This window comes from Arvicola amphibius, chromosome 14 (genome assembly GCF_903992535.2).
Source record: "Arvicola amphibius chromosome 14, mArvAmp1.2, whole genome shotgun sequence".
In the NCBI taxonomy this organism is placed as follows: Eukaryota; Metazoa; Chordata; class Mammalia; order Rodentia; family Cricetidae; genus Arvicola; species Arvicola amphibius.
The window spans coordinates 40584168-40607704 of NC_052060.1; the positions used below are offsets into that span (position 1 = coordinate 40584168).

Genomic DNA, 23537 nt, shown 5'->3' on the forward strand with positions numbered 1-23537 from the left:
TCTCAGTAGGCCTATCTCCTTCTCTCTTCTGAAGCTCAAAGGGAACAGGGCAGCACCCAGTCATTTGCAAAGAGAATCTCATATTGGGGTAGGGGATGTCTAAGGTTCTTTATTCATGCTTAAAGCAGCAACATTGAACCTGAGGATGAGCGAGAAGAGAAAGTCTGCTCATAAAGATCACAACTATTCTGCCTAAAGCTGTGCCTCGGACGCCTATTTCAGGACCCTCCCTCTTGCTCCCTTCTAGTCCCAGAGCCAAGCTGGGTTATCAGGGTGAATCAAGCTTGGGAGGAGCTGATGTCGGTGTGTGGCTACGATTGACCAGCTCACCAACTTCACCTCTTGCGTCAGCAAAATGTGCACAAGCATTCTAAGGAGAGACTCTTGCACCCCTTTGCATCGGTTCCAAGCCTGTTTTTTAATCTCTAGGTTTGTTTTTGGATGGAAATGTATCCCCCAAGCAAGCATTGGTTCTTTAAATGTATATCTTATGCCTGTGACATAAATGACCAGAGCTAAACACTTAAATACACCTAAGGCTTGGGGACAGCTGACTTGGTTTCTGAAACGGCTACATTTTCAGCTCTGAGACATTAAAGAAAAACCTTATTGCATTAGTGCCCAACCGCATGTCAGTCTCAAGAATCTTAGATTTTGCTGGGCGGTGGTGGCACACGCCTTTAATCCCAGCACTCGGGAGGCAGAGGCAGGCGGATCTCTGTGAGTTCGAGACCAGCCTGGTCTACAAGAGCTAGTTCAAGGACAGGCTCCAAAGCCACAGAGAAACCCTGTCTCGAAAAACCAAAAAAAAAAAAAAAAAAAGAATCTTAGATTTTATTTCTTCTCTTCTTGTGTTTTTTCCCTGTGCTCTGAAATGCAATTTTATCCCATGTCTGATGACCACCCTGCCTTACGCCTTATCACACATGGTATAGGAATCTAGAAGTAGTTTTATCATTTGTGACCTCGAAGATATTCCAGGAAATCAGAGCAGCAGCCTGTATTAATTAATGTAAATGGTTCCTGCTAACTCTGTCTGAACTCACAGGAAATTTGAAAGAGGGAACCTCATCTGTTAGTGGCACCAGCGATAACCAACACAAATTAGATTTGATTTCTAGTTGATGAAATAATCAATAGATATTAGCCCACCACTTAATGAGCCCCTGGACTAGGCAACAGATGCATTTGCTGTATCTGGGATAAGTCACTGTGTTTATTGCTTGCCTGGGAGCCACAGTTTGCTAATTTGATGATTATGATTGTAATGACTATCCAATGCCCATAGATATGAACTTTATTTGCCAGAGGGACAGTAGTTGGAACAGACACGCAGGTTGTATTTTAGAATTTTGTGCTACCCAGTATTTGTAGAAAAGGATCATTTATGGCTGGATAGGAATAACTTCTCTGCCTTGGGGGTAAACTTTTGAGTTAAAATTTCCGTTTCAAAGAGTTCAGTATGCTACCCAATAAAATGCCACTTTTCTACCACACTTTCTGGTGATTCTTCTAACTTAGCAGATGTAATATTATTTTATCAGGACAGACAGGACAATTTCTTCCTTCTTCCTGTCAAACTGTGGAGCATGCTTGCTATGGGAGAAGCTAGGAAGCATGTGCTCAGACGGTTTTGATAAATGCTTATCAACTTAGTGAACTGAAATTGAGCGAACTCTAAATGGTTTTTCTAAAATGTCCTTCCTATAACTGAACCCTGAAAAAAACTCCCCTAGACCTAGTCATATTTTGCTGATAAACCCATGGGTATAAAAACCTTTGTCTATTAATCGACCTATACATCCATCTGCCCATTCCTGAGTAACTTATGCTCTATCACTGTATTTTGGATAGTATGATATTTAGTCTTCTTACATTCTATTATTTTTTATTTATTTTGTGTTCCTGATAACATTATTAATTATTTATTGTTAGAGAGTGCAAGTAGAGGTCCGGAGACAACTTGCAGAAGTTGGTTCTTTCTGCCACGTGGATCCTTAGGATCAAACCAGGCTTTGGGCTTGTTCGTAAGCACCTTTACCCATTGAGGCACCTCCAAGGCCTTTTAAAATAGTACATTAATTTTCTTTTTAAAAAATACATGATAATGGTAAATTTTGATTGTTAACTTGACAGGATTTAGAATTGCCCACAAGACCAACTTCTGGGTATGTTCATGAGGATTTTGGCACTCACCTTTAATCCCAGTTCTTGGGCAACAAAAAAAGGCCATGCTCTGTTGCGTTAAAGGCCAGCCTGGTCTGCATAGTAAGTGCAGATCTATTTATCAAAAGGATGTAATCCCAACTTTCTGTGTTATAATGCCAAAACCAGCTTATTCAGTAGTTTTGCAGTAGGATGCAGACTGTGTCACATCCTGAGGTTTGGAAATATTTGGGAGCTCATTGGTTGAAGATTATTTTGAGGTGGAGGTGTTGCTGAGATTTTGAGATTCGTGGGCTAGGACTGCTAGAATCATCCAACACAAGAGCCAGTTGGAGAAGACAGTCTGGGCCTAATTCTGACACAGCCAACATAGAAATATGGCTTGATATGCTTTCTCCAAAATATATTAAATGCTGTTATGACATAATAACATAAGATACTAAACTGAAATTAGTATTACCCAGAAAAGTGTACCACTCAAACTTTAGTCAAGAATGTTTTTATGTTCCCCAACATATATTTTATAGAACTCTTAAAAACAAATAGTCTACGAAGAAATATAGCACACTGGCAGAGTGTGTGAGTTTCTAAGTTCAGCCCCCAGAACTAGAAAGAAAGGAAGAAAGGAAGGGAGGGAGGGAGGGATAGAGGGAGGGAAGGAAAGGAGGGAGGAATAAATAAATGAAAGAAAGGAAGGAAAAAGAAAGAAAGGAAGAAAGAGAAGAAAGAAAGAAAGAAAGAAAGAAAGAAAGAAAGAAAGAAAGAAAGAAAGAAAGAAAAAAAGAAGGAGGGAGGGAGGGAGGGAGGAAGGAAGGAAGGAAGGAAGGAAGGAAGGAAGGAAGGAAGGAAGGAAGGAAGGAAGGAAGAGAATCTATCATGGGTAGGAAGAATATCTGACAGTTAAGTGTGTCTTTTTTCAATGGGAAGGCTTTGATGTCCAGAGCACACTGTGCTAAAAATCACAGACAGGGAGAATCTGTTCTCCTTCAGTATGTACCCAAGGATTCCATCGACTCCTTTAAGTTACAGCCTGCTGAGGCAGTGGTGGTGCAAACCTTTCATCCCAGCACTCAAAGGCAGAGGCAGGAAGATCTCTGTGAGTTCAAGGCTATCCTAGTCGGCAGAGTGAATTCCAGGACATCCAGGGCTGTTATGCAGAGAAACTCTGCCTCAAAAACAAAGCAACATGAAACAAACAAACAAAAAAACAAAAATCCACAGCTTTACAAACTAATATATTATTAATATGTCATACACAGACTCAAACTGAACATTGTTCAAGTATCTGTTTCTTCAGACACTGACTACCCCAGAAACAGAGTATGAGATTGTGTTAAATTTCCATTATGGTACAATCCTTACTAATTGTACCATTCTAAACATAGGTAATTATTTTAAAACGCCTGTCTCAAAAAGTCCAATTTTGAGACTAGCTTTGATTTAGTGAATATTTTGTACTAACTGTAGTGTGTGTGTGTGAGAGAGAGAAAGAGAGAAAGAGAGACACAGAGAGAGACAGAGAGAGAGAGAGAGACAGAGAGAGAGTCCAGCTTTTAAACAGCTGCTGTTTAGTTTGGATTTGTCTGTGTGTGTTTAACTTACAAAGTCTTGGCAGGGATTGGAAGTGTGGTTTTGGGGTTCCCCACAGTTCATCTCTCCATCCTTGTATGAGATCTCATGGAGTTCTGCCACACTCTGCAGAGGGAAGGGCATGGCCTGCTGAAACAGATGACAGAAAGGGTGAGCTCTGAATGAAGTCGGCACATTAACGTCTCCCCAGTGTGAGCTTCATCGTCGCGATGCTAAATTTCCCTGAGAGGTAGAAAACGTTTTATATAATTACCCTGGATGCCATCCAGTCAGGCTACTTGCAGCTCTTGATTTCCTTCCCCTCCTCCCATCATTTCTGACAGGTTCTTTTTCTCTTGGAGTAGTAGGAAGAGCCCATCTTAAATTCCCTCAGCCATTCCTCAGCCTTTAATTCTTCAGATTCCTTATTTTAAAAAGAACTCCTCTTTGATTTAATTAGCAGCTTTTCTTGGTAAATTTAATATTACCTTTCAGAGGGGGGAAAAGGCGCTCACATTTCTCTGGGCTCAATCAGCGAAAACACCTGTGCATGCGCCTCCCGGCGCTCATTCCTTGAGCAATACCTGCAGGGCTGCCGTGTCCCACTGCCGCCGTGTCTGGGGGCTGACTTCACAGAGATTTGCTAACCTGACTGTGCAGTGGACTCTGGGTGTGGCTGAAAGGATGCATGGTCCTCATCCCTCCAGCATATGGGACCCTGTCTCCAAAGCAGTGTGCTGGTCACGTCAATGCTCTGATGGTAGGATGTTTTATCTAACTGTGCGAGCTGTTAGCTCCAAAGCCAGGTACTCAAGAGGAGAACTTCTGGGCTCATTAACTGATTTCCATGTAACTGCTAACTTCCTATCCTTCAAGTCAGAGCCACTGTCAAGTTGTTTTCAAGGACACCGTGTCCTCTGGAAGATCCATTACAAGAAACTCTTGGCCTGCTTTTCCAACAAATATAATTGTTCCGTTTTCCACCTTAGGGGGCTTTAAAAGCAGAGATGCTCAAGTAGGTCGGGACAACCTCCCAAGAGGCTAGAAATATGGAGGGTGTTTTTGTGCTCTACTTCAATTGAACAACAACATTTATTTACCATGGTTTGTGTTGCTCTCTAGTTCAATTTGTTTTCCTTTGTATGGAATTTTATCCTGATTTTATCAACTACAAAGAATTATATTGGTAAGATCGGACAACACAGTGCCTGCCTCACATACAATCTAGTGCTCACAAACTCATCTTTATTATAAAGAAGAAAGGATGGGGGGGTCCATATTGTATGCATCTGAACAAAAGTCCAACAATACAGTGATTTGGACTGGGGCAGGCTGGAGCAGGAAGTGGGCACGGACCAAGCCTTTATATGGTTTGCCATATCAGAACTTTGTAGTCTCCCAAGTTTGATACAGTTTAGTTCAGCACACAAATGAAGAGTCACATTTCCTCACACCACCCATGGGGACTGGTGTCCTCCTGAAGGACATTCATGGCTCACCCACCTCTATGTGCTGAAGGCAGGATGAGATGTGCTTCACGCAAAGCCTCAGAGTCTTCTCTAGTGACCTAAAAAGCTTTTCTTCCCTGTTAAAGGTATTGTCTTTCACCTAAAACACACGAGAGATTCCTTAGTTTCATGACTCAAATGCATTTATTATTTTTAAAATGGTACAGAATAAATACAAAATTAAAGATGGCACAGACCACATTGACCTAGGACATGGTGAAAAAAATCCTTTGCTGTATGAAAATATTCTGGGATATGCTGACTTCCATAACAAAACTTTCTGGATCCACATGTAGCACAAACTAATGTCCAACCAGTGTTGTAAGTCGTATCATGAGGTTTGATTTGTTGTTTATTGAGATGTGAGCAGATGGGCTCTGTTCATAAAGTCTTCCAGGAACCCAGTTTGCCAAATTTCATATGGCCTTTCCTTAACCATATTGTCTTTAGTTAATTGAAACTAGGTCCTTACTGTGTCTCCCTCCAGGTCCCACAGACAGTGTCACAAGGCCAAGGCTTAGACATGAAACACAACACTTCCTTCACACTCTATTTGTTCAAATCCAGTTACACGGGCAGAGCTAGCTGCAAAGGAGTATGGGAAATGGGGCACTTGGCAGGGCAGCTGTATCTCCAACTTAATCGAGTGTTTCCAGCTCTGCCTTGGAAGGACATAGGGAAACACTAACATCCCCAATATCTCTAAAATGGAATTAATCATAATGCTTGCCACATAAAGTTGCATAAGAGTTAAAACAATAAAGTAAATGAAAGATTTGGGCACAGTATCTGAATATAATTAATGCTTAATAAATGCTAGCTATTATTATTAAGATAGACTTCTTAATCTTAAATACTTAGACTGTATCAATGGAGAGAAGTCCTTAGATAATTAACTAAGGTTATAAGAGCACATAGGAGAAAGAAATTAATTTTTTTCAATGTGAAAAATAGTTTTGAAAGTAGAATTCACAGAAAGAGCAACTCTTGAGTCTCATCCCTAAAAACAAACAGAATTCTAAGGCAGAGAAAGAGCAGCAGCATATTTCATCAAAATAGCATGAGAAAGGTTTAGTATGGGAGGCAGGCTTGGGCAACACTTCTCACAGTGGAATCCTTAGTGCCTACTTCAGAGTCACTGGGGCCCTAGCTAAGTACACAGAATAAAATACCAGGAGGTGGTATCTTTGGAAACTCCAGTTACAACAATCTGTCCAAGCACATCTCAGGATTATTATCAGAGACAGAATAAGTGGTTACTTGACTAGTATCCTATGTTCTATTTGCTATGCTATGTATTATTTTTGCTATGTTATGCTGTGCAGTTCTGTGTATGCTGTGCTGTGCTTGAGGATCTCTTTTTGACAGATACATTGTCTTTGCCCTAAAGTAGCAAGCTAGAGAAACATATTTATAGATATGTTTGGGATTAAAAAACCAGGCAGCCTGAATTCTAGATCTATACCTGTTCATCTTTGTATTCCCAATCTCTCACACAGTGCCCAGTACACGGAAGTTCAATACATATATGATGGATTGAATAGAATCTTCCTCCTGGGTAATAGCTTTACACCCTAACTGGACCAATATTTCACCTGAGCTGCTGACAAGTACAAAATTGATTGATTTGAGATTTATCTCTTCTCCAGTTCAGCCTATGCAGCTGATTTTCTGATTAACAGTGAAATGCTTCATTGCTGACAGGACATCCTCTATGAAGATTAAGAGGAAAAATCTAATTAATATCCCGCCATGCTATTTTAGCTACAATTCACTTTTAGTTCACAGTTTTAAAAAAAGCTTCTGATAAATATGCGAAAGAATATAACGGTCCCCACAAAAGTCTGCCCCACATTAGAAGCTGCCCGCTCTATTCAATAGAACCGTCTTGAGTAAGAAACAAAATCGCAAAGCATGGAAGAGAATTTCTGCACGCATTTATAAATGCCTACAGGGGGCTACTGTCTCCGTAAGCTCATTTTCAATTTGATTTTATGACTGTTGTCTTTAGTTGAAATGACCCAATTATCTATTTCCTGATCAGTCACCATGCACTATTAATTTCCCCAACTCTTCACAATATAGCTGTATATGGAGCCTCTTTTTGTGATGGACCTGGCGAATCCCTGGAAAATTATAAAGAAATAAATACAATGATGGTAACAACTATGCACCCCACAAGTGGCAAAGTCACTGAAGCCACAGAGAAAATGAGAAGGAAAAGATGACAATATCACACCATCCTCCTTCCATCCAGCGAGGATGAACTTTCTCCTTTCACCAGATCATGAATTCTCTTTCATTCTTAATATATGTTCTACTGATCACTTACTTCAGACTCATTAATCCCCAAACTCCTGGGTTGTCTATATAAATACAGGGTTCTAGGTTGTACCATTGAGATAAGTGGAACTCTAGGACCTGTCTTTTGAAATTATCTCATGTGATTCTCCATAAGCAGATTAAAATTTAGAAGTCTTTGAAAATCCAGCTATTTATAAGAGGTTGGGATTTGATGTGGGATGCCCTTCTGTTTATGTATTGTTGTTGTTGTTGGTTGATGAATAAAACTGTTTTGGCCAATGGCTTAGCAGAGTAAAGATAGGAGGGAAATCTGAACAGAGAGATATAGAGAGAGTAGGCGGGGTCAAGGAGATGCCATGTAGCCGCTGAAGGAGAAAGATGCCCCCACCAGAACCTTTCCATTAAGCCACAGCCTCGTGGCAGCACACAGATTAATAGAAATGGGCTAATCAAGATGTAAAAGCTAGCTAGAAATATGCCTGAGTCATTGACCAAACAGTGTTGTAATTAATACAGTTTTTGTGTAGTTATTTGGGTCTGAGTAGCCTGGAAACGAAAGAGCAGTCTCTGCCTACAGGGATTTAAGTGCAAGCTATGTTAAACAGCTGAGTAAGGATCACTAAGGACCAGTCTTCCAGTAATATAATGTGCATCTAGGGCGTGTCCAGGAAGAGAAAGGGGCGGGGTAAGAACACCAAAACCATCACAATGAATTATGCATATAATCACCACTTTGTTTTTAGATGAAATAAAGAGAATCACAGAGGCGCAGAAAAACTTTAAAGCAGAGATAAAACCGAGATGGGGGAAGAGGTGGCCCTGAAGACAGAGAGGTTGTGAGCCGCTGAGATCAGGTCTTTTGCGGTTTTGTCATTGCCTGTCCTGCGTTCTCAGCTCTCTCTGCCTTCCCCGTGGAAACTGAGGTAGTGCTGAAACCACCAGACCCCCCCCCTCAAGGAAGAGCTTGGGGCACTACCTTGATTCTGTGTTCTAGACATAGTCACAAAAAGAGCAAAGCCAAGGCCCCCACGAGTGGCAGTGTTAATGATCCCTGAGGAAACGTAGGTGGTCCAAGAAGAAAAATTACCTGTGACTCTCCTCTGGTCAGGATCTTGAGATGATTTGTGACTCTTTTTGACTTCTTGCTGATTGAATGAATATTCAGTTTAGATAGTTTGTCTTTGAGTGATTCGTCCTCATCGTTCTTCTTATATTTCAGAACTGAAAGGGAAGAATGCAGGGATACATCTGAGTGTGTGCAGCCAGATTCCACACTCCCCTAGCGTTTTAAAGGCAAATATTTATATTGTGGACAGGACTTAACCCTTTTCTGCAGGGGCCATTATCCCATTTCCCCATTACCCCATTATTATATTACCCCATTGCCTAGTCTGTCCAAAGTACCTCACCCAATGACTTTCAGAAACTCAGCTATTCAAGGACGTGGCTACTTAAGGCTATTCAAGGTGAGGTTAATTTACTTCTCACATTAAAGAAATACCTGGATGGGGAAAGAGGTTGGATTTTACCCTCTGTACAAGAAAGGGAAGAAAAGAAAATTCCTTGTACTAGAAGAAAAGAAAGCATCCACTTTCTGATGTTGGGTATTATCTGGGAGTCTCTGGAAGAGGGAATCAGGTCCAAACCAATGAAAAGACAGCTGAACCCATCACACATAAGCCTCAAATCCTAGGTTGGCTTTTCAAGTACTCTGTGATTTGGGGCCAGGTGAGAATCACTCTGAGTTTTACCTCTCTTTGAAATAACTGTTAGCCCTGATTTTATTCCAAATGCTTGATACAGTCAGTGTTGGGAAGGGCATAGAAAGATGTTCAGTCATAAGCACTGTTGGTGATGGTTCAGCCAACAGTGCATGTTGAGTTAGACAAGATGCAGTATTTACTCTTTCAAGCTTGTCAGGAATGGTACTATATTGAGCATAGAAAACTCAAGACTGAGCCAAGTGCAGCGGCATACACCTGTAATCCACACACTTGGAATGTGGAAACAGGAGGATTCTTCCAGGCCAGCCTTATCTATATAATGAGTTTGAAGCTGGCCTGGGTGACATGAAATCATGCTTCATAAAATAAAACAAAACATCTTTCAAAACATTTTTGTTATTAAACCAGTTGATACAGTGTTTTATGTCATTGCTTTTTAATCTTCTCATCATATCACAGAGTATAACAGTTTATTATTCATTACTGGATCATTATGTAAATCTTTAAGGCAATTTTTTGATCAGTTTTCTACTTTTGTCTAAGATCACATATAGTAACGTTTTGACTAGTACTGGCTAGTGACATGTGTTCTCTGGCTCACGCATTGAACATATTACATCATTGTGGTTTTAATTTTCATTCCCCCAGTTACTAGCAACGCTTCCTGGGAATTGTTCTTTATATTGACTTTTTACTAGAACATTCTTATTACTGAAATAATTATAGCAATAATACATTCTAGGCAGCCATCCTATGTGTGCAGTCTTTTCATCTTGCTTTTGTTCTCTTTTACTCTATTGCTTTGGTATTCTGTTCTTTATGGTTTTAATTTGCCAAAACAAATATTTTGCTTTTTACTTATTGGAAAACAAAACCAATCAAAGAAAATGAACTCATTGCATCATTTATTTTTAAATGCCTGCCATTATTTAAGCGTTGAGTTCAAGTCATATTAGAAACACAATAAATGATAAGAGCTCTTTGTAACACTAATCCCATGAGAGGATGAAGCCTGTTATTCCCGGGACATGGGGTCTATAGAACTAGCACTCCTATATTAAAACCTACACTTGACATTAGGCATTGATTGCTTAAAATAGTTAGGAATCATTTGTTAATCCTAGAAACAAATAACTCTGTGTCCCTGCGACCCCCAATCTTCATTCCTGTGTAGCAGGATCAACTGAGTCTAAAGTCCCAGATAGAACCCTTCACATGGACCTGGACCCCAACCAGCCCATTTCTGGGCTAGCCTCCCAGGGCTGCAGATCCCAGGCTTTATTTCCTCCTTACTCTACAGACATTGAGCGGCAGGAGGACGGTCTGTCCATACTGTACCACTGAGAAAACAGTGGTCAGGGGCGAGTGAACACTTGAGCGCATCTGTTGGATTTGTTTTTCTTTAATAATGAGTTTTGTATATATTTTTATGGTCTTTTCTTCTCCTAGCTATTCAGGTAAACTCGCATGCTCCTCCTGTCCTCTAACTCTAGATTTCAAACCATCATGTTTGCTGTGACTGCTGCGTGATTGGGACACTGTGACTGTCACACACAGATGGAACACTCCAATCCTGCGGGCCAATCAGTCTGTCATGCATTTACCTACCTAGGTCTTTCCTTCTTTTCAGCTCATTGATGTTAACGTTAATGTCCTTCACAGCAGCAAAGGCTTCCTCCAGGGCTCCGTAGTCAGGGTGGGAGGGAGGTGTTGAGTTCCGAAGTTCACAAAGTAGCAGGGGGTATTTCATCACGCGCTGAATAGGTTTGATCATCAAAGAGCCCATGTCCAGCAAGTTTGGTTTGCCTCTACGACAGACATCATTGATACCCATTTTACATTCATTTACTAACTTTGTTTCTCATTTTTTGATTTAAAGAAAAATAATTGCTCCTAAAACAGTTTTGCTCCCTTGAACTATATAAAATTTTCCAAATGGAAACAAGAGCTGAAAAAAAAAAAAAAGACAAAAAGAAGCAAGGCTGAAAGACCCCATTAACTAAACAAAAACCTAACAGAAAACATACAGGTATACACACCTACCAAACAGCACCCAAGCTTAGCTTTACTTTCAGGTCAGTGTATCCACAAGGCTTTAATCCCAGTTTCAGAATGTGTCTTCCCATGACAACCAAGTAAAATGGAATTTCCCCATGTTATTTTTGTTATTACTAGTGAGCAATATAAATTCATTACTGAAACATTCAAATATGTGACTGGAAGAACATTGTCAAAACTCAACACTGTCCTCTCTTTTCTAACAAGCTGAAAAGCTGCTCACGCCGGGGTCCTGCCACAGACTCTGGAAGAAATTTGTAACAAAGGAAATAACCCTTAAGTATCACTACCATACTTCCCCAATTGCCACGCACGTGATGGCTTCCTCAGCCCTGTTCCCTTTCTCACAGGTGAAACGTCACCCACAGCTCTTTGTATCAATCAGCACACACGCGTGGCACTTCCATGTGTGCTCCTGAGACAATGCGAGCCTTCCCACTGGCCTGGGTTGTGTAGGAGAAAGAAGCCCCAAGTTCTGTCAAGTAGCCATCCAAGCTACTGTCACTGACCAGCAGTGGCTTCTAAAAATCAATCCAGGAAATGGTAACTTATAGACAGAAAGTGATGACGTTGTTTAAATCCCAACAGATGGATTTTTTTATACTCATTAACAGTATTTGACAAATGAGAAATCAATTGTCATGTGTACATGCACATACACCCATACACAACATGTGCTTGTGCACGCGCATGCGCGCGCGTGCGCGCGCGCGCGCACACACACACACAAACACACACACAACCCCCCCACACACACCAATCTTTATTCCATCTATCTCCCTACTTTGCATTCACCGTCTCCCCTAGAACTGTCTATAATCATTTCATTTCCCAATTTCCCAGTTTGTGACCAATTTCTCTGTCACCACTGCATCTCCCACCCTGATTACATTTTATCAATGCACATATTTAGGCTGAAAAATCACTGAGTCTTCAGGCTTTCTGTCATGTTCTTTTATTTTCTATTGAAAATTCCCTCTCCCCAAATTTCAAAATGGATAAATAAATAAATGACTATGGGCAGAGTTTACTTATATCTTGAAAAGCATTATACTAACCTGACGGATACAAAAACTAAACAGACGGAAACATTTCTTAAAGGAAAACTAGAGCAAACACTACATATTTGCAATAAAAAATAGAAAGATAAAGGCAAAGAGAGAGAGGATGACAGAGAGAAGGATCAAGAGACAGAAAGAGAGCTCAGGAATGGGAGGAAGGAAACATTGTCGAGTTCCAGGAGAACTGAATGGAGCAGATGAGAAATGATCAATTATATTGAAAACCCAACTAAAAGCATTTTGATTGATGGGATGCCAGCAGCTGGCAGCATTTTTTTAATGTATCAAAGCAGGATTATGCCTTAACAATAGTTTATACTCCCATGGAGACAATCCAATGGGACAAACAAGAAGTCAGGAACGACATCTAAGTGACTATAGTAGGAATTTCTTGTGAGTTTATTCTTTGATTACCACCAAACATTAATTTACTTAATCATTCAAAAGCTACTGAAAATACCTACCAAAATAAGTAGTCAAATATTTTGGAAAAAAAGCAGCTAGTAGATCATTTATTTTGAGTCATCTCTGTGTATATGTATATATGCAAGTTTTTAAGCAAACAAACAAACAAACAAAAAACTCAGAAAACAAAGAGCAAAAAGCACAGACGTGTTAAACGGTGCAGCTGTTTCTGTGAGCTGCCCTTCCTCCTGTATCTAGATGTGTCACACGCCAATCGGTCCGTGATTGAGTTCAGGTGTTATCACTACTTTTTCTATCAGTCTTTAGCACCAACCTTCTAGCGCCTCTGTTTTATGATTCAAGTGATAATTAGAAATCATTATTGTTTTTTTTAAGAAAACCATCATAAATGCAAATCTGAGAAATGACTGACAAAAGGAGAGATTTCCCAGTTACTCTCGTCTTCAGATATAGTTATTTTCAGTTGCCCAGGCAACGATCAATAGTGTCCTGGTATCTGCATTAGACAGACTACACCTTGGGAGAAACGGTAGAGGACGTGTTGTAAGATAACAGCCCTCCAGGCACTCGAGGTCCTAAAGTTCGCTGCCGAGTTTAATCCCTCCTGGGGAGATTACGTTCTGATAATGGCAAAGGCAGAAGAGTCCTGTGTGTGATAGCCCCAGTTGTCACCTGCTGCCCATAGTAAGAAACCCAGTGTGTAACAGTGCTCCACAATGTTGTACTGAAACTGGACGCCATCACTAACATATAGCACTGTTTCGGCTTCCTCTGGAATCACAAATTTTTTGGCAAGTGTTTAGTGCCAGACACAGCTACATTAATCTCATTACACACACACTATTACTGGGGCTTTACCAGGTTAAGGAAACACGGTTAGCTTTGCTTTACTGCTATCTAGTTTTGCTGCAAAGCTTTTTCAATAAAATGGAGGAAAAATAGTATTTAGACAATGTAAAAACTATGGTAGAAAACAGGAAAAAATATTCCATATGAAATATGCCTGTATGTTCTAATCAGAGGGAGAATAGAGGGAAAAATACAATTGATGACCGGCTATAATTTTTTGAATTTCTTCTATTTTATGACCATAAGTATACTAAATTTTATATTTATTTTATAGTATCCATAAAGTAGTCTTTTAAAAATTTAATCTCTTTATGGAACTTTAAAGTCAATAATAAAGATCAATGCCTTTATTACATAACAAATAGCATTTGCTATAAAATATGGAACTCAAAATAAATGCACAACTATTAAGTTTTAGAAGAATAAAGGAGGAAAATGAATTATAACTCACGTAGATGAATAAAGAAGCAGTAACTATGGAAAGACCATACTTAATTATTCAGGAAATTTACCATTAACAGCTTTTTAGCAACTAAGGGAGTAGGGATAAAAAATATAAGAGCTGGGGTACCGTTTGCTTGCTGCCCAAAGGTGTAAGTTCATGAAACCTGAAAAAGTGGCGCTGTTCTTGGCTAGACCTACTCTGGGCACAAAGCCATCATCATGAAGAATATTGATATGGCAACTCAGACCATCCTCACAGCCATGCTCTGGTGGCTGGAATTGACCATTATCCCGGAAAACTGACAGCTGCCACAGGCAAGAAGAAAATCGCTGATCAAGTCTATTGTGAAAGATTGTAAGTACGGTCACCACAAGGCCCTCTGTGGACATCCCATGGATAAAACTGTTGTCAACAGGATGTTTTAGAGGCCCAGCTCTGACATGCAAGGGCGGGCGCAAAGCCAACGTCAAGTGTGAGAAACAATACACGACAGGGAAGAACAAACCGATACAAGGCAAGGAAGAACAAACAGTTTTTCCAAAAGCTTCGCTTTTAGGTATATTTTACTTTCATCATTAAAATAAATAAATTTAGAAAATAAAGTGAATGTAAACGGTACAAACCTAGCAGGGCAGCTGTCTGTATGAAGCTCATGGTAACTGCTACAGCATGCACAAGCCCTGTGCATGCGCGACAGACTAGACAGGAAGTCCCACCCTTAGCCAAGGAGAGATTGACAAGTGACACGTACTGGAGAGGAAGAGTCGGTATTTTAAAAATGTTGCCTCTGGAAAGTCAACCATGCTCCAGGGGAAAGCCACACACCCAGGAGGATAGGGGCAGCACAAATTGCAGTTGGTGGGTGGAAAAAGAAGACAGGAAGTTGAGTGGAGAGGGGAAGTGGAACTGGGAGAATCTGGGGGAGGGGGTGAATTTGATCAGCATGCATTGGATGACATTCTCAAAGAACGAATTAAACTAAAAATTAAATCTTTAAAAATGAAGTACTTACTCTTGCATATATATATTCCTGTGAAAGAATGAGAAAAAGTAAATCAATACTAATTCACACACATGGAATAATATGTAACATTTTAAATATTTTCAAATTTTACTATATCAAATAAAGTGGTAGGTGAGTTTCATGATTGCCCCATGGAATCAAGTGTCTCTAATTAGAAATATGTTCTAAAATGACATTTTAATATATCTACTGTTCTTAATACCACATAAAAACTTCAAACTAGTGATTTTGTTAATATATTTTAACAATTTAAAAATACACTTAAATTCATTTAAATTTTACATTTTGAAAGAAATACATCAAATGCAATCAAAGTAATGTTTACACTAACTCATATAATAATGTTAGTAAATACTCTATAATCTCTCTATGTAGTTGCAGAAAGATAATTTTTTAGAAAGGGTCTCACCTGGTATCTTCAGCTAACCTTAAACCTACACAGATACGGTTGACCTCAAACTGACAATCTTCCTGCATCAGCCTCGCTAGAGCTAGGATTACAAGTGACCCCACTGCGGTTGGTTTATGCATAGTATTGACAGGTCAACAAGAATTCTCAGACAGCCTTCATGCAGGCCTTGCTAGCTTTGCTTCTGCAAAACAAGTGCTTCCATGGAAAAGCGCATGGTTTTTGTCTCCTTCCTCTGGCTCCTGAGCTCTGGAATTAAAGTATGCCAGGCCTGACTTTTTTATATTCAGTGATTGAGAGAAAAATTTAATGATAAAAGCACATGCTAAGCTGGATTGAATAAGTCAAAAATGTTCTGGTTTTCCATACATGTGGAAGTCAGGTACATGTATGTAAAGCAATTACCTTCTCAGTCCCTAGACCTGTATGTGTAAATGGATCCCTAGACATCTTGGAATAACTGGGTTCTGCTGAGTCCAAAACCTCCAAATGGGAATCAAAGACAAAATTACACCGTCTTTAAAATCAATACCTGTTATAAGTCTAGGAAATTATGGATTGACATTTAAAAGTTCTGTAGTGAAAGAAATTGTCTCTCTGTGGTCCCAGGCCTTCTATCCATTTCTTTTATGCTCATATTCTTCCAATCATTTATATGTTTCTCTAGTGGAGAATCTCATTGGTTCTAGGATTTGGTGTGTGTGTGTGTTTTGAAGATCATATATTATAACATTAGTAAAATATAAAAAAATAAAACTATAATTTTCCATTGAAACATTATTTCCTAAATGAGGTTGAAGGAAACCATTTTGTTTTGAAGTCCTGGAAAAGAAAGAGTTCTTTCTTCTCTTTCTATTTTATATACTTCAACAACAAAACCTAAAATTATAATAAAACTAAGCATGTGTTTAACATCATATACCACTCTCTATAAAGGAACCTGACTTTTTTCTAATAGTGGAAGCCATACTCTGTTAGGGGGTGGGGGCTGCATTATAATGTCCCTGATTTTCTTACCGCTAAACATTCCTTTCCACAATAGATTTTAAAACTTTCCAGAAGGTGATTCTAGCTGAGGACCGTCTGGGAAGAAGTTAAGCAGTGTTCATTTGTCTTTTATGGGATAAAATAATTACCTCCCTTTCCTGCTGGGCTCATTGTAATTTGACTCACGAATTAAAAGTTTTATGTGGCTATTCCTTAAATATTATAGTCGGTTTCCAAACAATGTCATACTGCAAAGACCTGAAGGAATTTCCAGGGGTTGTTTTGATTTTTACCCGGGACCCTCTGTTTAGAATAAAAAACACAAGATATTGAGAAACAGCCCCTTAGACAGTGCACGGCATGAGCCTTTTGCTGCTTCTCCAATGAGAAAGCCACAGGAACCACGTGACCAGGCTGCCTGGATGAGTGAAGGGCAAATGTTCTTTCTCCTGAGGATGGGGCCTTTGTTAGCAAAGAGATAAATACAGGTTAATTTATAACGTTAAGACATGAGGCATGGGCCTAGGAATGTGACTCCAGCCATCAAAGCAAGCAAACAAACAAACAAAACTTAGAAAAGCCCTTTTGTTCTTATTTTATTACAAAATAGACCAATCTTTTGAGGCCACTGACCTGTAAGAGAGATGCTAGTAATATTTCTAACCGGAAAAACTGAGAAAGGAGGCTGCAGACAGGCTGTTCTAACTAGACCTATGCTTGCTGAACGCCTGCCTACCCCTTACTTCTCCACATAGATCAGAACTCAAAAGTAACTCCAAAGAGGCTAAGCAAGTATCTCCTCAGTAAACAAAGATGTAGTCAAGCAACACTGAGGGCAATCCTAGAGGTCGCTTGCCCCACTCAGCTAAACATTCCTGGCTGAATAAAAAGTAAATGTCCAGTTTCTAGGCTGCAGGTACGGGTGCACACTGCATTTCTGGAAAATTTCAGTTTTGAAAAAATACTTATTCTATGTATATGAGCATTTTGCCTACTGTATGTATGTGTAGTGCTTGACTGTGTATATCAGGTGTCCAAAGAAGTAGAAGAGGGCATCGGCGTCCTTGGCACTGGAGTTACAGATGGTTGGGAGTCACCACATGAAGGCTAGGCACCACCAGCAGGTCCTCTGTAAGAGCAGCCAGCATTGGTAAACACGGGACCATCTTTCCCCACCCTCTGTTCAAAGTTCCTCACTTTGAACACACATTCCTGGTATATCAGGCACTGGAGAACTGACCCACTAAGAAATACTGTCCTAACACTTCAAAACAAATTGTCTGGATGCAAATATAATTTTCTGTTTTGAATGACAATGGGCTTCAAAGAATAACCAAGGTCCCTAAGCTTGAATTATCATACAGGATGAGACCGTATCTCTGCCTTCCTGTTGGAGGTTAGTCTTGAATTAAACCTACAGAGATACCTTCTGGTGTGTTAAATGAACTTTGCATTGCTGGCAAGCTTTCCAGACAGTTTTATCTACAACTAGAGTTTATGTTCCTGGGGGGCAAGAACCATGCTTATATGTGAAAAGTATTTTCAACATTATCTAGTACTCTCAATAAATATTTATGAGGCCCTCAATAAACATATTTTAACGTTGGCTAAAATGTAACCTAAGTCGTTTTAAAATCCACTTTAGCTTCCAAGGCATGAAGCCACCTTTCATGTAGATATTTTGCTTCAAACCAACTCATTCCGGTGTCCCCTGCACTGTTAAAAATGGCGACGGGGCTAACGTTCATCAGGAACGGCAGCCGCTCCTTTATTTAGCCAGTAGGAAAAGGCAGAGTGACAGTAATAGCTTTGACTGATTACTTGGCAAGGGAAACCAAGCCCCGAGGGTGTTCAGGACTCTCTCTGGCCTATAAACCTGTTTGAAAACCTGTTTCTCAGAATTTAAAGCTTGGCTCAGCTGAGGTCGGTGGTACCGTGATGTCAATATTGCCACTGTACTCAGCCTCCAGGCAGGCCCGCACAATTCGTCATTAACTTTATTTTCATGGAAAGGCAACTTTGGGGAAAATAGCTGCTGCTTAAGCTGCTTTATTTTGATTTTCTTCCCCTAAAGAAATAGTTCTGCCAATATTGTTTCATTTGGATTTTGTGCCTTTCGGTGAGCAAGATTATTTCTAAAAGTCAGAATAGTCTGAATATACAGAATTGGGCACAACACGGGACAGTATTTTTGAAGCTTAAAAAACAAAAGAATTCATTGAGGTCTGAAAGTAAATTTGAGATTCCACAATTACCTCTACTCTTTAGCTGCTTTGAAAGGAAATGGTATTGATCTGGGTATAGAGACTACTGTAGTGTGCTCTGTTCTCTTAGGAATCGAAATTTATTGCAGGGCACACTAAAGTTTATCCTCACCCAAGGAGCTTAGAGAAGCAGTCAGGAGGACCAGGGGCCCAAACTGACTAGCTCCATGTTCAGGTCCCTTGGGTCCTGGGGTTAGATGGGCATGGAAATAGAAGGAGCCAGTTCTTCATGTGTCATGTGATTAATATTATTTCTAGACCCTGAAGGAAAGGGACTGAAGAGTCACAGGGATTGTAAGAAGGTGTTTTGTATGCAGAGAGCATGTTCTTCATCTATGAACCTATTTAAGCAAATATAATTATTTTACACTTTCATTTTTCTTCCTGCTGACCTGCTAACGCTGGCCTACACTGAAATAGCAACACCAGCCAGAACTGCTTACCCCCGACACATGAGTCATCTGAGAAGGCAGTTTCCTCGGAGAGTATCAAGTTTTATTTTTGCTTTGTCAGCACCAAGATGTATACACATGGCAGCACAAGCCTTCCAGAGTGGTTCACGTTTTTTTTCCCTCTCAAGTTATGGAAAAATGTGAAAGGCCTGCATTTTTTTTGGCCAGTAGGTGGCAATAGAGTGGAATTTAATCAAAGGGTTTTTTTTTGTTGTTGTTTTTGTTTTTTGTTCTTGTTGTTGTTTTGTTATTTTGAAGCCACGGAAACCAAATTAAACCCATTTCAGTTCTAACTGGAGCCTAGAGTGTCGTCCTCCAGTTTGGCCACATTTAGTCTCCCCACTGCACCCCAATCCTGCACAAACTTCTCTTGTAAAAGGAGGACTTCCCCTCTTGCCCTCACCCAATAGAACACATGAAGGTGTGCTGGAGGTTCAGACTGGCATCTCTTGGCTTCACACTTCTACTCCCTCAAGCTGGCTAACCCCTGACTGGGTACCCTTGTTCAGCAGCAGACCACCCTCAAAAGTGAAGAGTCCATAGGAGAACTTGACAGGATGAGGAAAAGGGGAATGAGCTTAGCTTTAAAAACGACTCCAGTTTCATCTACAAGGTCAGACCAAACACAGCCTCACAGCCCCTGCTTACAAAGAAAAGATAAAATCTGTGCTTACTAATTGTTTGGAGAATAGAAAGAGCTTTAAAGAAAAACTCTTATTCAAAGTTCCGCAGCAGCACTACCGCCCCCTCACGGGTTATGAGTGAGGAAGGCAGAATGTTTAATTGTCCTGAAGCTAACTTTCACCCGGTCTTAATCCTCCTCATATTCTCCCCACAGTGAACTGGGGCAACAAGAAGGACTATTCAGGAATAATGTAATCAACTCACTGCCCACTGGCCTTTGAGAACGCATGAATTGAGCCTACCTTTCATTTCTTATTTATTTTACTATTACTGTTTGACAATATTGCATTTCCCCCCATATCTACAAAGCCTTGAATCTTTGTCTCACTTGTTGATTTTAGTCTTCTTCTTGAGGGGCAGCAAAAGTCATTCCAGGCACATTGACTTTTTATAAAGCAGCTGTCAAAGCAAGCCCTTTGAAATGCTGGCTGTATTGTCACCTTTTGTCTCTGTCCACTGTTAAATGGCCCCTGCTAAGCAACCAGAGTAGATTGGAATCTCCATTTGAAAAGGCCTTACTTTAAGGACTGGATACAGTGGTTCAGATGTTGCTTCAGCTCTTCTTCCTTTTCGTAGGACTCCAGTACACTGTGGGCCTCGTCATGATGGTAGCAGTAGATTTTATAAACATCCTCCAGTGGTCCTTTGATCTGCAAGAATACCTCTCCTGAGCAGAGCAAAACAAAGACAAAATGATCTCATCAGCCCAGAGTGACATTTCATTGGCTAGTACTCAGCGCTGACTATTGGAAAGTTAGGCCTATCCCACCAGATCCCCAGATTGTTTGTAAGGGACGTGAGACACTGAGTGGATAGTTCTCCTTTCCTTTTCTTCCTCCCCCGTTTCTCCTCCTTCCTTCCGTGTCTTCCTCCCTCTATTTTCTTCTTTTCTTCCTTTTGTAAAACAAATAAAGAGCTTGACAGGTTGGTGCACAGGATCACAGTGAGAGCAGACTAGATTAGAGAGATCTGCCCGTGTTTAACTCAAGTTATCCTACTGACTGGCTTTGAGATTTAAGAAAAGGATTTTAATTCTCTGACTCTATTGCCTTGCGTATAAATTGCTAGCTACAACAGATTCAATTTCATAAAGATATCATTACAATTAAGAGAGGTAGTGTGTACGAAACTCAAAGTAGAGTGCACACATAATAGATGTTCCAAATGGAAAAACGGTACTGTTGACTTATTAAAATTATAGGAGACAAAAACAAGATACAAGGTATGCGGTTTTATTGATATTTAGTCTACTAGCAATATTTCCTAAGGTTCTTGGGAAGGTAAACAGTAGGATTTAAGGGAAAAAAACAAAAACAAGAAAACAAAAAACAAGATACAACAATAACCAAAGTAAAAGAGTGGGTGGGGAAAAGATTCAAGAGTTGAGAATGCTTGCTGCTCTTCCTGAGGACCTGGGTTTGGTTCTCAATACCCACATCAGGTGGCTATCAACCACCTCAAACTCCAGGTCAGGGGATCCAATGCCTTCTTCTGACCTTCCAAGAACTGGCGCCAACAAACACATAAATAGAAATAAATTTTAAAAATGAATTTAAACTAATAGAACATTTCTCTCTATATAAGGAAGGTTAGGGGAGTATATGAAACAGCTTGGACCAATTATATCCAGACATTTAATGAATCCTCTTTGATAATGTGATAAAATTAGAAATATAACTAGTGGGCCTAGTAGATACCAGATGATAATCTGATTTAATTACTTGCCCCCAGCACCTCAAACTGAGCATAAGCCTTCACTTCCATCCCAGCGTTAGATGTTGAGGGCAATGCATAGAAAACATGTGACAAGATCTATTATCGAAGAGTATTGTAAAGTTGAGATGGGAAATAATTCAGAAGCTGAACTGACTGCGGTAGCTGGCTTTATTAACAGTGACGTGGACCTGCTATATATATAGTAAGCAGAAAGTCCTGCCACATGAGACAGGTTTTATATAACTGCCAAAAACATGTTATGTAAATGCTTCCTTCTTTACATGCATGAAAAGATAAGAGGTTATTTGTCTATATGCATTAGGAATGAATAAATCTGAATTGGAAGCAGATAAATGATTGTCTCAAGTCCTGCTGGGAGGTGACAAAGCCAAGCTAACAGGGTAGACATGAGTTTTAGTCTCACACTCCAGTGCTCTGCTGGACACTGGCTGAGGCAGGAAGACCACTAAGTCAGAATCAGAAACCAGGGCTTGTATGGTGATTTGGGGAATGATTTTGTTCTAATTTTTTTTTTTTTGTGGCTATGTTCCCTCATATTATTTGCGATACTTCTGAAGTGTCCTACTCATTTATAACTTATATCCAGTTAATAAGGCTTTTGTTTCCTCTTCATTATATGGAGTTTCTTCTATGCTTATAGCTAGATTTTTAAGTAACATGAAGCTCTGTGTGTGTGTGCGCGCACGCACGTGCGCACGTGCGTGCGTGCGAGCATGTGTGTGTATGGAGAGGAAGGGAGGAGGAGAGGGAGAGGGGGAGGAGGAGAGGGAGGGGGAGAGGGAGAGGGAGATTTGTGTGGCTTGGAATTAATCCTATGAATTGAGCATCTTTTCAGACGAAGGGCTGAGGTGTTCTTGCTGCTGCTGTTTCTGGGATTTAGCTGGGTAGATCTTTCTCCCAGTGTAAGTCTTGAAGATCTGCACTTTAAGACAGTAATACATGCAACAGGAAACCATTAACAACAGAAAATAAGACAGGACAGCAAGTGAATTTAAGGTTGGTTATAAAACAAAAGAGAGACCTCAAGTAGTACAACCAGGGAGCAAATGGGAATTTTGGGACAGACCTAAGCCCAGAAGCAGGATCTGAGGGGGCATGGATAGAGGCTCCCTGGCATCTGAGCCTACACATCTCCATATGAAATGGAGTTACAAATATGAATGTTCACTACAAATGAGGTAATAATAGAGATATAAGAAAATGGGAAACAGCAAGGGATAGCCTGACAAATACATATGATCAAATCAGAAAGTTAAAAATCAGACAATACTTGCTTTATATGCAAGTAAACCGTCACTTGCCAGTGTCCTGGAATTTCTAGGTCTCCCCTTGACAGTGAAAGCTTCTTCATCTTTTTTTATAATTCCCGAGTAAAATTCTGTTGGGGGCTCTAATAATAATTATTGAAGTTAAAAGATACTTAAGTACTCTAATTGAAAGTCATTTATTCACCCAGAGGCCAGCTATAACACTGGTGGGCAGAATATTTGATTTTCCTCCCAACCCATTCTGCCTCATAATAGTGCTGATGAAGCGAGGTGTCTCCCAGCCAAAAGTGATTCTGTTTCCACGGTAACGTAAGCCTTGGCTGCATTTCTTCAGTGGTGAAGGACAACTGCTCAGTCTAATGCATGTGCTGGAAGGAGGAGTGGGGGTGGAGAAAGGAGTGAGCTGAGAGCAGGGAAGGTAATTGCACTCTGGCTGCCTGACACAAAGGTGCCAGAATCCTAGAAAACAAAACCACCATCTTCTTTTCAAAAATTCTATGACCAAAATATTTTTTTGCAGTGATATTCCCATAAAGCTGCTATCTTGCAAAGGAGAAAAAAAACGCAAAAAAAACAAGAATTCTGTTTGAAATTTCTTTAGT

The 23537-nt window shown here is 40.1% G+C and overlaps 1 protein-coding gene across 1 annotated transcript in view; it reads right to left on the reverse strand.

Annotated features, from left to right (window-relative positions):
- Positions 1-23537, reverse strand: part of Arhgef38 (Rho guanine nucleotide exchange factor 38) — a 96864-nt gene that overhangs the window by 9216 nt on the left and 64111 nt on the right. The window contains exons 4-9 of the mRNA XM_038312040.1: positions 20450-20597; positions 15123-15140; positions 10880-11079; positions 8635-8768; positions 5239-5343; positions 3769-3885 (exon numbers count right to left, since the gene is read on the reverse strand). Of these exons, the coding sequence (XP_038167968.1) occupies positions 3769-3885; positions 5239-5343; positions 8635-8768; positions 10880-11079; positions 15123-15140; positions 20450-20597 (722 nt within the window). The remainder of the gene's footprint in view (positions 1-3768; positions 3886-5238; positions 5344-8634; positions 8769-10879; positions 11080-15122; positions 15141-20449; positions 20598-23537) is intronic.